Source organism: Leptonotus elevatus, chromosome 3, assembly GCF_054856555.1.
Source record: "Leptonotus elevatus isolate MCC_2025b chromosome 3, RoL_Lele_1.0, whole genome shotgun sequence".
Classification (NCBI taxonomy): Eukaryota; Metazoa; Chordata; class Actinopteri; order Syngnathiformes; family Syngnathidae; genus Leptonotus; species Leptonotus elevatus.
The window spans coordinates 22,924,010-22,941,467 of NC_141241.1; the positions used below are offsets into that span (position 1 = coordinate 22,924,010).

The window sequence follows — 17,458 nt, forward strand, 5'->3', positions numbered from 1 at the left end:
GTAGTGCACAGGGGCATGCGTGTGATCATATTCATCTATTTATGCAAAACGTGTAATTATCTGTCTGATTCAAGCTTCATGCAGGAGGACATGAGCTGAAATTCAAACCGCAGAACTTCAGAACTGTGAGACAGACACGCTAACCACTATTGACAGCGTTGCCCCAGATATAGTCTTTGTATTCTAATGTATTCTAAAATTTGCATTCATAAGAACTGTTGGCAGTAAAACTGTAGGCCTACTTTAAGTACCACTTCACATAATCTTTGAATGACAATAATTCTCCTGCACAAACACATCTTGGTGAGTGGACCCCATTTGCTGTTTTCTTCATTATCATCCATCCCAAATTTACCTGCAAACACCTTAAAGCTGCCAGTAAATATGTCCGGTAACTGTTGCTCTGAAAAGACGATTTGTTGGTAACTGTAAGAAAGGGTGGTTTTGCAGGCTTGCCACAGGAAGTTCTATGTGGCATATGGTCAAGAGATGCAAGCCTGTAGCTTTTGACTTTTTTTTCTCATTAGCATCGAGCCATCCATTTCTGGCACTTGTCCTCATTAGGGTCATGAGTGACCTGGAGTCTGTCGAGCTTACATCCGGCAAGAGGCGCTGTTAACCATGCACCAGTCAATCTTAGGCCACATAGCCTACAGCCAAAGCGCCATTCATATTCAAATTTATGCCTATGGAAAATGTAGAGTTAACTTAAAAACGTTTTGGAGCATTAAAGTAAGTCGTAGAAAATACGCAAACGCGACGTGAACATGCAAACCCCTCACAGGAAGGCTCAAACCGTTAGACCGTATAAAAAATTAAAAATAAAACAAATTTTAGACAGATGTGCTAACCATTAGGCCACCATTATGCCCTCCGGCAGCATTCTAACACTTAGTGATTTGATGCTCTTTGAATGATAACAAAAAATGTTTTATTAATGAAATTATCATGACAAGTAACGTCAACCTCTGGGCAAAGTTAAGATTTGAGAAGAACACGTTTACTCCTTTAACGTTTCTCTTGAAAACACTGACACCTTGTGGTCATATGGGGTTATGGGACACAAATCTGACTGAGCGCAGCGAAGACGTCACTGAGTCAACACAACTAAATTCATACAAAAAAAAGTAAAAAGGGAAAAAAAGGCTAATTTTGCCAGGGAAAGTTATCAGATACGTGTTGATGTTAAAAAAAAGAAAAAGTGCCTGCTCGAGGCGATACCTTCTGACTGCAACTGCAACTCGCTGCTCGTCTCTCTGTTTTGTTGTGTGTGCGTGCGTGTGTGTCTGCGCTTTACTTTGTTTATGTATTTGCATTTATTATTTTACAACTCATCCTAATGAGACACTCTCCTCCAGGTGTACAGGAAGCCTAATGCATCTCTTAGTAATTCTTATACCTCCCCCTCAAAGTGTCATGTTTGGTTTCTGTTTTTGGTCATGTGTCTCCCTTGGTCTTGTTGAGTGTAATCCTGCCCTTCCTCGTGTCAACCAATCGGTGCCCTCAGTTCTACACTCTGTTGTTTCGTTAGTGTGTGAGTGCATATAGTCTCCTGTCTTCCCTCTGTCTGGTGTTGGATCATTGTTGCTGTCACCACTGGTGTTTTGTTGTTACTTTGATTTTTGGTCTTCAGATCTTTGTTGGTTTTGTTCACACAGTACCCCTGGTAGTGTTTTTGTTAAATAAATTGTTTTCAGTACAACATGCATCCCTGCCGTGGTTCTCCTGCCTAATCGCATTTGGGTCCCCAACTCCGTACCGTGACACAAAGCTGCTGTGTTACTGTAGCCCCTGAGAGAGAGCAGAACGAGATCCCTTAGATGCGCTCAAATTAGTTGTTAACGTTGTGTTTGTTTGTAGTTTCAAACAAAAACACAGCAGTCCAACTTCCAAGACTTTAGTTCTCAATATTACAACAGGCAATTTTTTTGCATACATGCTTGTGGACTTGATATTGTGTTGCTAGTCACGTAGCATAAGACAAATACTAAAGTAGTAAGGTATTAATAAGTAGGTTTTCCATCAACTTTTGGGATAAAACATTAACTTGATTATTGGGTTTGAACCAAGCCAGTTTGTTTCATAATAGCTTCTGACTTCAGCAGGTCACACGTTATCAATAAATAAAAAAGTAAAATACCAGAATGGCAATACATCAAATCAATTAAAACAGAAATGTCATGCAATGTCTTCTTTCAGAGAAATTTCAAACAAGAAGTGTTGCTTTTTTGGGGGGGGGGGGCAACAGTGAGCATTCTCATTAGTAAAAAGCAGGTGACAGGCCCGGGAGTTCTGGTCAGGATAGTCCATCTCTCCTTGTCTTGTCTGAAGAAGACAGATGGTGGCATGTCAGCAAGGAAGTCGCTGTGTTTACCTTCCCATGGCCTCTCACACGACCTGAAACTTACTTTGTATTAAAGTCATTTATGCCTTGTTGGCGCATCTTTCAACACGATCAAACTTTTAATGTCAACTGTTGAACACCTCTTGTCGATGTGTGTCACAATGTTGTGATCTGTTTTGACTTTCTGTTTGTCTCTCTGTGAGTAGTATGAAGATAGGAGGAGGAGAAACTAGAGGAGGGAGTGCCACAGGTATACTGGATATTCTCGCTGGGTTTGAAAGGGTGTGGGCTGGGGTGGTGAAGGGAGGATTCCGATGGGACGGCATGGCAACACAACGCTTATAAAGATACGAGGCACACCCCGCCGGCAGTCTCAAGTCAGCTCACTCGCATGCAGACACTTTGCAGTAAGCATGCTCAGCCTCATGAAATTACCAAGGCTCGTCACCATCAATCAAGTGCCCAAAGTAAGTTTGCTGTATCTTTCATTGCAACATAGATGGTTGGGAAATCGACAGTGCTCTGTCATCACTTCAAAGTAACTAAAAAGCAACAATGGTTTCATTTGAGGTATATCTGTATTTCAAATATGGTTTTATTTCAAGTTAATGGCTCAGTAGAAACCGAATGTACCAAGACTAGAAAAAATTCTAACTGGGCTGAAGGCTGTGCAACCGTGATTTATTGCACTTTAAGTGAAAGTGCAAAGTTTTCCTCAACAAATATTTTCTTGCAAAAAGCTTCTGTGGATGTTCCGTTCCGTTCCGTCTTCAATTCCGCTTATCCGGGGTCGGGTCGCGGGGGCAGCAGCTTTAGCAGGGAAGCCCAGACTTCCCTCTCCCCAGCCACTTCAGCCAGCTCCTCCGATGGGATCCCAAGGCGTTCCCAGGCCAGCCGTGAGACGTAGTCTCTCCAGCGTGTCCTGGGTCGTCCCCGGGGCCTCCTGCCGGTAGGACATGCCCGGAACACCTCCCCAGGGAGGCGCCCAGGAGGCATCCGAACCAGATGCCCCAGCCACCTCAACTGGTTCCTCTCAACGTGGAGGAGTAGCGGCTCGACGCTGAGTCCCTCCCGAATGACCGAGCTTCTTACCCTATCTCTAAGGGAGAGCCCGGCTACCCTGCGGAGGAAACTCATTTCGGCCGCTTGTATCCGGGATCTTGTTCTTTCGGTCACGACCCACAGCTCGTGACCATAGGTGAGGGCAGGAACGTAGATCGACCGGTAAATCGAGAGCTTCGCCTTTCGGCTCAGCTCCTTCTTCACCACAACGGACCGATACAGCGTCCGCATCACTGCAGACGCTGCACCGATCCGTCTGTCGATCTCCCGCTCTAACCTACCCTCACTCGTGAACAAGACCCCAAGATACTTGAACTCCTCCACTTGGGGCAGGACCTCATCCCCGACCCGCAGAGGGCACTCCACCCTTTTCCGACTGAGGACCATGGTCTCGGATTTGGAGGTCACGGCTTTGGAGGTCACGGCTTGAAGAAGCCAACAGCGCCACATCATCTGTGGATGTTTTTTTTTTAATGTATCAATTTATTTTTCTTTGGTATGGCAACAAGTCCAGGGTGTATCCAGCCTCTCACCCAAAGTCAACTGAGACATGCTCCAGCTCAGTCGCAACCATGATGAGGACAGGTTGCTTTAAAAATTGATGGCTATTATTATTATTAGTTGGTATTTTTCTTTTTAATTAATAGGTCATCATCAAATCATCATTAGATGGTCCTTTTGGCCTATTGGAGCAGTTTTTAGGAGCCCCCCACAAACAGTAGCTCCCTGGTAGCTTCTGTAAGTTTTAGGAGTGACTTGAAAATCTTGTTTTTGTAAATATTTTCCCACCACATACTAATTGATTTTTCTTTTGCCTTGCTGAGGATTTCCATGAGCACAGCATTATCTCCGGCTACCGTAACCCGCACAGCTCAGCCACAGACTGCATTTTGAGTCTCTTTCAGCTGACCAATGAGACCCTTAACATTTGGACTCACTTTTTGCCCACCTGGTAAGCACCTGCAACATCTTTTTGACATGTGCCTGCGCTCATTGTGTGTTTGACATTTTTACTCTTACATGCTTTCATGCTCTATTTTAACATCAAAATACAATAAATTACTGTGTTTTGTATTTGGCAGCTGAAACTTTTTTCTTTTGCCTAATATGATACTAAACTATTTAAAAGCCTGTTGGAATGTCAGCTGCATTGAGTGCTAAATTTAGACCAATAAAGCTTTATTACACACAAAAAAAAGGTTGTTTTTCCAACTCACTCACTAGTGGGTATATTGACGTTATAATGTATTATGTATTCTGTCATATTTTGTAATCTATTACTACTACAAATAAATAAATAAAATAGACTTTCTTTTTTTCTTTTTTTTAGGTAACATAAAAACAATTATTTTTATTTTATTTTTTTGTTATGCCTCCTACAAAGTGTGTGCCAGGCCTACAACAGACTCACAAATGTTCCCTGGCAACACATTACCTGCAGCCTTGAGTTTAACAATAGACAGGAGAATAGAATAGAATGATTTCATTATCATTCTACAAGCATTATTATTATTATTATTATTATTATTATTATTATTTTACTTTTTGTAGCATTGCATATATTTGTCCATATAGTAGTTTAAAAAAACCTGTCACTTCCTATTATTTTTAATGTAGTTTTTTTTTCTTTGCATTACTTATGATCATAATTATGCAATGGTCTGAATTTGATTCTGCTGGAGCCAAAAGGATGAAAATGTGTTTGAATGACTGAATCCAATTGTTCTTCCCTGCAGGTATTTCCTATGGAAACTTGTAAGCATGGTGCTGATCCAAACTGCATGGCAGCACCAGTTCACCTGGCCTCTGGTGGTTTTAAGCATTTCCACCTGCATATATCCACTGGCATCGAGCTGCGCTCACACCTTCAACAGCATGTCAGCGCGGGTGCGACACATGTGCTTTTATTTTGATTATGGAGCCTTAAGTCTCTACAGCCTGGGTGAGTGTTGTGTGCACATCATTGCAATACACTCATAGGTCAATAACAATCTAGCTTTTGCTATGATGCAATATGGTTGGACACCACTGCCAACCTTATTGTATTTATGACAGGGTTCCAAACTGCCCCTATATGGAGGCATTTTGCCCTTAAAATTTGAGACAGTGGAAGTACATTTTTCATCTACTCGCACATGTGCAACCATTAACACATTTGCTGTTTGTTTTTTTAAATTATTAGTATTGAAGTTTTTTTTTTTTTGACAATTTCCTGCTCCATACTTCAGCCCATTTATCAGTAATATGCAAATTGCTGGCAACTAGTTCAGGGTGCCTGCGACCCTTGTGAGGACAAGCGGTTAAGAAAATGGATGTATGGAACAAGGAGAGGTTTTAGACAGATCTATTTTCATCATGCACCCCTACAAATTCAGGTTTGGGGTCACTATGATTCGGGGGGTAGTCTGGAGTCATGTATTATGTTAAACATGTTGTTAGATTAACTTTTCTCAAGTCTCAATCAAAACTGAATTTTTGCTCTGCATTTGACCTTTTCAGATGATTATTCTGTTTCGGTTGTTCACTGTGTATACACAAACATTATTAGAATTGTTTTATGGTTTTAAGTAAATACGGATGTTTCGATACTACTTTTTTTTCCAGGCAGATACCAGTACTGAACTATTGATTAGTCACCAATATCGATACCTAGTGCCGATACCACTGGTATTTTTGATACGTGAAATTTCCCCCCCAAAAAAACAATGACAGAAAATTTTCAAGAAAGCCCTACATATAATATCCCAATTTTTCATTTTCCTTAAAATTGCACGATATGTGGTACATTTGCCCATCCCTAAAAGTAACCAAGCCATGTTTTTTTTCGGTTTCGTTTTTTGAAAGCTTAGTATTATTCATTTGGCAGTCTGCCCGAATCAACATGTCATCTTCATCACTCTCTGATATTTATTAATTTTTTCGTGCACGTGCGTGCATAAGTCTGAGTTTGTGCTCATTAATTCACCTGAAACCTTATAAAAATCCCATACCCTACACCTTAACTGGATAATACAGAGACCCGCCAGAGTCGTGAAGTTGTCAGGAGACCAGAGGAAGGATCAAAGAAAAGAAAGATGAAACAAAGTTAAATCCAACACCAACCAGACACCACCTACCAGCTAGAATTACAAAACCAGAATCTTTCACCAACCCCAGAAACATCTCAATTTCAACAAATTAGGGAGACCTCAAGAGACCAGAGGAAAGACTAAAGGAAGGACGGAAGGATAGATGAAGCCGAATGATATCCAGCATTTTTCTTAAAATTGCATGAAATCATGGCAATTTTCTATTTTTCTAATTTATAGTTCCTCATTGTAAAATGGCAGTCGCGAGTACCGATAGCTTGAAATAAGGCTGGGTATCAGTCCAGTACTGATACCTCGTATTAGCACACGCCCATCCCTAAAAGTAACCAAACCATGTTAATGGGTGCATTTTTTTAATTTTCTTATTATGTACACTACTTGATCTACCGTACCCAGATACTGATGAATAAAACATCAGAGAATAATTTACAGTTGTGACTCAAACCGTTGAAAGTGAAGTTTCCAAAACAAATGTGCTGCATTTCAGGTACTGCGGTTACGTATTCAGCTTACGTGTTCCCAGACAAGTGGATAAACAGCATCTTCCACCATTGCTTTATTCCTGTTGCTCTGCTTAACTCCATCATATGCACCGGCTTGTCCTGCTACTCCAGGTATGGTAAGAAATGCATTGCAAATCTTACTGTTATCTCTTTGGGAGGGGCATGACATGCTTGGCAACACACCAGCTATTACCTTGTGAATTGGGATGGCAGCTACAGTATCTGTTAACTGTTAGTGGCAATTACGCAGTACGCATAATTATTCTATTGAGTGAAGAAAATACAGGATTTAGGGAAGTCGTTCATACCGGCGAGCTGCAAAGGCAACATCTAAATTCAGGCTGTTATATTGTGTATGTAAATCATCACATTAAAGTACTAAGCACACTTGAGTTGTGGATAGTAGATCCTGTTATCAGATGATTTTTTTTCCACTCCTCCCATCTGTTGATGTATTTTGCCAGGCTTGGATCACCATTTCTTCATAATAATCATGACGTTGTAAAGAGGTAAAAATTTTACACTTCCCTTTATTGCATTGTGTCCAAAAAGATGTCAGTTTTCCACCTCTGGGATTGTGTCATTGTCTTTCACCTTTAGACAATCTTTTCTTGTTATAAGTAGAGCAAGAGCAACCCCAAACAGCGATTAACTGCATTTGTAGTTTCAGCTGAAAGTGGTTGGAACAATAAACAGAGGCAAAACTTGTTTTACAGAAACCTCCTGACTTGAATTAAGTCAAAACTTTTTGCATTGTCCCATTTGAAAGTAACAAAAAGTGTGACAGAAAAAGCTTGTATCGGAGGGTGAATATTATATAATGTAAACTGTTATGGCGACAATATCTTTTTAAAAATTCAGCCCCCAAGCATACTCATGTACTCCACATGTATTTCACTGTTGTAAATTTATGCATTTATAAACTGTAAGGCCATGCAAAAAGCTAGACTATTTGAACATGATTTATTTTCATTTATTTCAGATTCCCTGAGTGTCAGAGTCCACGGTTCAGCAAAGCGCTCCGTCTTCTTGCATTTGCCTACCCTTGCTTGTTTGACAGCATTCCTCTCTTTTACAGGGTAGGGCCACACTTGTATTGCTCACGTGCGGGTCCAAAATAGCAAAATAATTAAAAATAATAATAATAAACTGAATTAAATTTAGTGGTTCCCTTGCACATCTAGTTCTTCAATTTCTACTCAATGCGCCATTCATAAAATGATACATGTATGGCTAACATGGGACTTTGCCATGCTCAGCACAGTAGTCCATTGGTTGGCACTGTAAAACAGTGCCAGCCCATCCTGTGCGGAGTTTCAGTATTCAGAATATTTATTGTCATTGTCACAAAGGAACAACCAAACTTCATTTGGAGCATCCATACAGCAGAGTTGGTAAAGTGCAAAATCCCACAAAATAAAACCCCATAAAATAACCCAGAGTAAACATTCGACATAGGACATAGTACAACAAAGACTAAGCGCAACTTAAGGTCTTGTCATGAATAAAGTGCAGAGCAAATATTCACATAGCTGAAAAGGACATTGTGTATCAGTGCAAAACCGGATCATTTAATCAAATATTATGGTCGTCAAACGTTGAGTAAGAAGGGATGGGAAAAGGGAGTAGTGACATTCTGCAACAATGCAAACCGGTTCAAAGTTATTGTTGTTGTTGGATGATTTTATTGTCCATAAAGGGGAGGCAGAGAGGGAAGAGGAGCAGAGTTCAGTAATCTCACAGCCTGTGGATACAAACTGTTGGGCAGTCTTGATGTTCTGGCCCGTATGGACCTGTACCTTCTCCCTGAGGGCAGCAGGTGGAAAAGGTGGTGAGCCGGATGGTGCTGGTCCCGTATGATGTTGCGCACTCTCACGGGGTCGTTCCAATGATTCTCCCAGCAGCTTTCACCACCCGCTGTAGAGCCTGCTGGTCAGCCTGAGTGCAGCTAGAGAACCACACTAAGAATCCATATGTTAGAATGCTTCTGATGGCACAGTTGTAAAAGTTCACCATCAGAGATCTGGGAATGTGAGCGCTTCTCAGCTTCCTCAAATAGTTGTGCCTTGCCCACCGCTGTGGAAATGTGATCACCCCAGGACAGGTCCTCAGTCATTGTTAACCCCAGGAAATGGAAGCTTCTTCTCCTCTCCACCACATCGTTGCCTATAGAGAGAGGTTGATGGTTGATTTATTTTTTCCTATGGAAATCCACCGTAATCTCCTTGGTCTTTTTGGTGTTTAGAGCCAAGTTGTTGTTGTGGCACCATGACTACAGATCTTGCACCTCTCTCCTATAGTTTGCCTCATTGTCATTGAAGATGAGTCCGAGCACGGTGGTGTCATCGGCAAACTTGATGATGAGGTTGGACGGAGAGGAGGCAGAGCAGTCATGAGTGTACAGGGTGTAACGCAGAGGGCTCAGAACACACCCTTGAGGGGCCCCAGTGTTGATGACAAGGGTGGAGGAGGTATTTTTGCCCGCTCTGTCACTCTGCGTGCGATTGGTTAAAAAGTCCACAGTCCAATTGCACAGGGGGGTGTTGAGTCCCATTTGGTGGAGCTTGGACCGTAGTTTGAATGGCCGGACGGTGTTAAAGGCAGAGCTATAGTCCACAAAGAGGAGCCATGCATAGTTGTTTTTAAGCTCCAGGTGCTCTAAAAGTACATGCAGCACCGTGGCAATGCCGTCCTCAGTTGACCGGTTCGTTCTGTATGCAAATTGGTGCGGGTCCAATGATGGTGGTAGGGCAGCTTTAATGTGTTTGATAACCAGTCTCTCCAGGCATTTGGCAGGGATGGAGGTGAGAAAAACAGGTCTGTAGTCATTCAGACATGTGACCTTGGACTGCTTTGGAAGAGGAACAATTGTAGCTGATTTAGAGCAGGCAGGGACCAGTGAGCTGGACAGCGAGGTGTTGTAGATAGAGGTGAAGACGTCTGCCAGCTCCGCAGCACAGTCTTTCAGCACGCACATAAAGAGGGGGGCGGGTTAGTTTTATTGAATAAGTGGTGTAAAACAACAAGGTTCCATGAGTACCAAAAAGATGTCTTTGCGCCTGTGTCTTATGTCTATGGGTGTGTGACGTGACATGTGTCTGTGTCTATCGAATGTTGATGTCCTTGTGTCCATGCTAGGTGTATATGTACATGCCTATGATAGGCGTATATGCTAGTGCATATGCTATATGTTCATAATAGGTTTATATGCTAGTTGTATATGCTACGTGTCTATGCTAGTTGTATATGCTACCTGTTGTTGGACAATGTCATTGCTACTTGTTACCTTGTGTCCTCTGGGTGTGCCGTTTCGACAACGTGGTTATGCTTTATTGGTACCGCGGTGGCACCGGCAGCGACGCCCATACTGGTACTGTAGCTTCCAGATTAATGGAGCTGGTGTAGCATGCCGTCCTCGAATCCTCTATACTTAGCATAGACACGTAGCATATGCGCATAGCATATACACCTAGCATACGGTGATCATATTCCCATTTCCCAAAAAAGAGGGCACTTGCCCAGGCCTTGAAATTGCGGTACCAGTCGCAGTTACATAGTGTACTTCACCTCCTATTAGTGAAGCAATGCACCCGGACATTTTCATGAATTTATAAAAATCCCGAACGCCCGAACAGGACGTAAGAAAATGGTCTGTCCTCCCTAAAGAGGACATATTTGGTCACCCTAACCTAGTATAGACACGTAGCATATACACGTAGCATATTCACCTAGCATATGCACTAGCATATACGCCTATCATAGGCACGTACATATACACCTAGCATGGACACAAGGACAGTTCAACGTTCAATAGACACAGACATATGTTCCGTCCCACGCCGATAGACACAGACATATGATACCCATATATAAGACAAAGGCGCAAAGACATATTTTTGGCACTCATGGAACCCCATATTAAACTACATGTAACAAAGTATAGTATTACTAAGACTAAAATAAATATTTCCAGCTGCTGCAGTGATACACCTTCAAACAAGTTGATTATATTTACCATAGTGCACTCTTTCCCAGCTGTTCCTATGTGAAGGGGAAGGCTGCACAGATAACGACGCCAATGTCTTCCACTACACCCACATTGCATTGGCTCTTCTCACTGGCTTCCTGTTTGCAACGCATTTACCTGAGCGCCTGGCGCCTGGCAGCTTCGACTATTTTGGTGAGTCCAATCTGAGATGACAATTGTTTCATTCTTGGGGCAGACTAAGTTGAGAATTGCCTTTTGTCTCATGCATGAAAACCAAGTTCAAGCAAATGTAATCCTTGGGTTGAATTATTCAACATTAACTATAACAAACAGAAACTGCTCAGTCAATATAAGTAACAACTGATTGACATTTAAAACAGTAAGGATCAGGGGTTCAGAAAATTTAGTATTCTAGCGATTATTCAATAAATTAATTAGATAGTCAGATAAAATTGTATTTTACTTTTAAACATTTTCCCAATCAGCCTGCTTTCATGAAAGACTACAGAAATCTGAGAATAATTACTGTTGAGAGGCTGCAATCAGAGGCTCTTTACTCTCCATTTAAAATAGTTGTTGGTTAATTTGATGATCAACTAGTTAGTTCTTGATTAATCAATTAATTTTGACACTCCTATAAAATACAATGATTTTTGATGAAAAGGTTAACAATATGTATATTTTTCAACTGTTTGCAATGTATTTACCCACAATTTGGAAAACAGGGATACTTTTTTTATTTTATTTTCACAACTATCAAAACACCACACTAAAATTGTGTAACTCCTACATTGTTTCACAAATGACACACTTCAGTCAAAATATAAGCACTGTAGGAGCCCCATGTTTGTTTAGTTTTTACCTCTAAACTCTAGGGGGCAATGTGTTTATTACACCTGAGCCATGTACTAATGCTGCATTCGAGGAGGGTCGGAAGTCGGAATTTTCCGAGTTCAAACCAGGAAGTGTGTAAGGGAACGCCCCCTTGAACTCGGAAATTCCACTTGCGAAGTCGGGAAAAAAAAGTACCCCGACTTCACCGACAGACTACAATAAGACGTCACTCTACGATGGCAAACCCTTTGGAAGCACAGGTCGTGAATGGTAAAACACAATTTACTCGAGTATAAAACTAGATAGCTTTCTTCATTCATAAATATTCGGCATAACTTCACGTAACACAACGTACGTGACAGCATAAAATTATACGGTGAACTACTGAACTGTATGGAATGTGTGTGTGTGTCTTTCTTTCTTCGCCTTCTTTTTTGTTTGTTTTTTAACAAAAAGTCAAAATTAAACAACAGTCAGTAGCCACAAGTGGTAGTGGACAATCCCCACATTCACTTATACACACATTTATAAAAAAATAAAAATAAAATGCTGTTTGTTGTCATCTCACTAACAGTCTTTAAATGATCAGAAACCAGTCACACACGACTGTGATCAATACAAAACACATTTGTAAAAACCCCTATTTCAGGAAATAGCATGTGCTAGACTTTTTTTGCTGAGCATTTTTATGTAGGCCTATGGGATCAATTAGATTAAAAAAAAAAAGATAATGACAAACCTACAACATTTATTATACAAAGAAAATACACAAATATTATAAACTTACCAAGCAAGCAAGTGATGCTGCAGACGGAACGTATTGATTTCTTACCATACACAGCTACAGTGTGAAAATGTTCATTTCAGTGTGTAAACAACTGCTAAAAACTGTAACTGTGTTATGCCTCCCTCTGCAGGTCACAGTCATCAACTTTTCCATGTCTTTGGCATCCTTGGCACCCACTTCCAAATGATGGCCGTTGAGCAAGACATGGTATTGCGACGTTCCTGGCTTCTCGACCACTCCCTACCTATCACCTTTGCCAACTCGTTGGGTGTAACACTACTTTGTCTACCGGCCAACCTGATCATCATCCTCATCTTCAGCCTACCTCTCCTTTCCGCACCAATCGGTCAGCAAAAGAAACATAAGAGACAAGAAAAGCCACACTGACTTTTGGCTTGTGGTATGGCACAGAACTCCAAGCTGGTATTTGGATAAACCAACGTCTATTGTTATGTAGAGTAGGCTACGTAACGTGTTTTTTGTTGTTGTTGTTTTTTGGGAAACTGATGAGCTGTCCATGTGATTCACAAGATTCCATTCGCACTGAAAAGATAGTGATAGTTAGCCTTTAATTACTGTGATGACTGCTGTTGGATGTGATGCAAATTGATGATCTGTGTATGTTACATAAACACAATGAAAATACGTGCTACATCCAAATACATAACAATATTTATTTCTTAAAACCCATAACGGCAAAGTGCCAAAGTATGTCGAGTTAGTGAACTAAATTAGATTTTCTGCATTCTCTGATGATGATCCACACATGGGGATAGTTATTGAAGAGCTTGAAACGATTAAGTGAGCAAAAAGTGAAAATATCACTGTCATACAGTGTTTTGTTTACTGCTTTTAATCTCGACGCTTTCATCTGTATTGTGCTTGTAAACAACCTATGGAATTTTACACTGATTTTTTTTTTTGCCTGAACATTTTTAAAATGTAGGCTATGTTTATTTATTCGAAATTAAAGCTTATTTGTGTAACGTTTTTTGATATATTTTTTTAATAAGTAAAACTTTATGTGGTTATTTGCTGTCATAAACTGTAGCTTTTAATCAAAATACACTATGTGTGTGTCATTTTCCCCCGCTACATTCACTCACACATACTAACATGGTCTCCCGGGCAGAGTAGCGAACACACAGTTCACTTTGTTGTATACATACTGCTTGTTTATTTTTATTTTTTTATTTTTTATTTTTTTTACTTCTATTGTGTTAACATATCTATGCCATTGTTACTTTATATGAACCATAGTATTTTCACAAAAGGCAGGTGATGACTTGAACAGGATATTTTCAGATAATTGTAAAAGAAAAAAAGTAAAAAAGGTATTTAATTAACATCAAACATGGAAATTACCAATTTAGTGCTTTATCATAATCTTTTGTACCATTTTAGGAGTGAATATAAATAAAAGTATAAAGTCATAACAACTCGTGGTAATTGCTTCTTTGCTGCCGGTTGCCAAGGTTTGCTTTGCTTAGCAACCGTTGCTATGCAACACAGCAATCTTGGTCACTAAGATTTGAAATCTGCGCTCAGTGTTGCCTGGATGACCATTGGGTTGCGAATGTGAAGAGGGTTGGTCTTACTGTGATTGACAGCAGCAACTCACTAAGAAGGCGTTTAAGGAGGCGTGTACGAGACTGAGCCGGTGGGTGGCGGGGGCGACGACATCACGACCACAAGTGACGTAGTTTATAACTTGTAATAAGAGGACACAAACAGCCAAATTGTGTTTATCTCAGTGTTTAACCTTAAGATGGCACCAAACACATGTTTTTTTGTCCCAAATTCAAGCTTTCAGCAAATATGCACAAAAATGTCAACGTAATGACCAGGTCATGTAGACAGCATTAGTAGACACCATATCAGCAAATAAAAGTTGATTTAGTACTGAGTTGTCACTTGCAAGTGTTTGCCACTGGCGCCCGCGTGGATGAATTGTGGGTGAACACTGGCGGCCAATTGGCTTTTGTCTGCTGCGGCTCTTTGGTACCACCAGCTCTGTGTGAAAGCTCGTTTGTTGCAGGTTCCGGGATTCTGGGTAGCCAAACAACCAATATGAGGAATTCTGTGTTGAAATGTTGTCCAATGGTTTCTTGAACGGCCTTAAATGTGACAGACAGTTGAACTACATCTGCAAGAGCACATTGGGTGAGTCCACATCTTGATTTGGGGCTGCCACCTCATGGACAAATGGGGAAGTGCATTACCAATAACTAAACATTTGCATGTTTGTCTTCTAATATGCGTTCTCCTTTTAAATGCATTGGATTCCAGCAGACAATCCCCCAACCCACTATTGTTACAATCGCTGTGAACGACACCGGAAATTGGAGCACACAACGATCACTTAACTTACGGGTTTTGTGAAAAATGTCTATAATATGCTCTATGTGACCTCACTAGTCTAAACATGACATTCTGATTAATAATGCAAAATGCAGACGTTTTGATCCAACTCAGGGGGGTGGCCATTTTGCCATTTGCTGTTGACTGAAGATGACATCACAGTTGCTCAGGGCGAAGGCATTGACCAATCACAGCTCACCTGTTTTCCGAAGTTGAGTTCTGATTGGTTGTTGCCTGAGACCTGACCAACAATGATGTCATTTTCAAGTGGCAAAATGGCCGCCTTCTTATGTTGATAAAATAAATGCTGCATTTTGCTGCTTAACTCATATTCCACATTCACTACCGCAATACTGTATTACAGTTTATCTCTATAGGTTTGGCACATTTCTTGAAACCAAGATGACATTTTCAAAATACCATGGACAAATTCCAAAACGACCCGACAATTGGTCTCAACTGAATGGCATTTCTCATTGACTTTCATCAAATTGCCAATGTCTTAGTACATGTCTCAATTGTCTCAGTGGATCTGTGCAAATGGTTGTGCACATTTAGCCTACAGTTAGCACAATGTGCCCACTTTTAGCACATTTTCCAAATGGATAGATCTTGCTGACCTAACTGGATTAGTTGTTTTTCAGTCTAATGGCTGTCCTCTCCAAAACATGTCATCGGGATTTCTGTGTGTAAGTCATATTATGCAAAATCATCTGTTCAATTGTCAAAATTAGTCAAGCATATCACAGGGAATCAGTGTAGAGGACGGTTGAGACATTCAGACCGTTTTTTCCCCTCGCAGCATTGCAAGGGAAAATATCAGCTGCGACATGGATGAAAACCTTTGGCCAAACAAAGAGCAGCGTATGGATGGCCAAGAGGCGGAAGGTGACGATGGTGATTACACAGTAAATTCTGTAGAGTAAATTTGACTCTATTTAGAGTCCATTTGACTCTATTTTGAGTGGGACCAAATAGACTCAGTTTAGAGTAATATTTTCACCTGGAAGAGAGTAAAATAAAGAATTGACAAAAAATGTATCAAAGTCACTGAAGGTTTGAGGAACCTTCAGGTTGGGGGATGGCCGCAGTACCACCTGAGATACGCCACTTATACTGTTTGCTTAGCTCCAAGAATTTTTGGGTCTCGGAGTTAAGAAGATTCGAGCGATATGCTACAGTAACACACAGCAGAAGCTGCATGGCTCAGGGCATAGATTGGCAGCCTCCCAAGCTGAAGGTCGTGAGTTTGTTCCTCAACCCTTGAGTGAATTTTATTTATTTATTTTGTACTTCTTTATTTTGACTTCACCTGTAAGAAGACTTGTATTTACTTGAATGAGAAAATAGTTTTAAACCTGCGTTGCTGTGAAAATGTGCTTGAATGCTTGCTTGCTTCCACAAAAGACGACTCAACACCTTTCGATTCAAAGATGCAATTTAGGATTTTCAAAGGTAACACGTCTTTTGTCATGTTTATCTAAATATGCAACATGTAAGAACTCTCCTTCGATAAAGCCCAAAATGTTGATTCAATTGAAAATTGATCGTCAATGTCAAAGCAATTTGTAGCCAATCAAACCTGGTGTGCATCTAAAAGACACACGAGGCGAAATTCCAAGACGAGGCAACATTCCAATGGAAGCATTCCAAACCCATTTTCCCCTTCCAATGTTTTGTTTGTTTGTTTGCGTGGCTGGCGACCACTCCAGGGTGGAGCCTGCCGCTCACGCGAGTCAGCTGGGATTGGCCGCGCATGCTTTTGCGTATGTATAAGATAGCTGCGCCTTTTCCTCCCCCTCAACTGTGTTACGCACTTGGACAACACACAACAAAAGTTTAAGTAAAAAAGAAAAACAAAAATAGGAAGAAAGAAAAGAGTTTATATGTTCAAAAGGAGTAGGAGGAAGTTAAAAACTACTGCATCAAAAGCGCATACCGGCAATGGTAATGAAAACTAACAATACCAAAACAAAAGCACAAACAGCACATATCAATGATTCTAAGACAAACAATGGAAATGGATAATATGCCTGCAATGATAAAAAAACAGCAAGCATATACTATCACAATAAGATGGAAGATTGATGTAGGTAAGATGTAAACACTTTCCAAATACTGAAACCAAACCATATGTTTATACAACAGTTTGAATCTGTGGATGTTTTGGCATTGCTTGTGTTGTACCTCTAAGCTGTTCCAAAGTTTGACCCCACGCACAGACACACAAAAACTTTTAAAGTATTATACTTTATAAGGTCGTGTAATTTAAACAACTTTGACTGAATAAATAGACCATGAGTGTGACCAAAAACAACAACTTTATGAACAATCCACATTGACCGTTTCTGTAAAATTACTAGAGCATTAATTGAACATTGAAAAAAGTTATGATGTTTGGTAAGAATAATTATGAATTGCATATAACAATTGATGGTGTTCAGATTGAAAAATTTAATGAGACGACATTTTTAGGAGTTATAATCGACG

General features: G+C 40.5%; 1 protein-coding gene across 2 annotated transcripts; it reads left to right on the plus strand.

Moving 5' to 3' along the window:
* Positions 1-2,673: 2,673 nt before the first annotated feature.
* On the plus strand, positions 2,674-13,597 carry paqr5b (progestin and adipoQ receptor family member Vb). Of its 2 annotated transcripts, XM_086072229.1 has the most exons (8): positions 2,674-2,811; positions 4,231-4,358; positions 5,143-5,348; positions 6,983-7,109; positions 7,463-7,507; positions 7,981-8,077; positions 11,034-11,178; positions 12,738-13,597. In XM_086072229.1, exons 1-8 carry the CDS (start codon positions 2,758-2,760, stop codon positions 12,992-12,994), a joined length of 1,059 nt encoding a protein of 352 aa, XP_085928355.1. In that variant the 5' UTR covers positions 2,674-2,757; the 3' UTR covers positions 12,995-13,597. The 2 variants fall into 2 exon arrangements, with proteins under 2 accessions (XP_085928355.1, XP_085928356.1); XM_086072230.1 differs by lacking the exon at positions 7,463-7,507.
* The last annotated feature ends 3,861 nt before the right edge of the window (positions 13,598-17,458 follow it).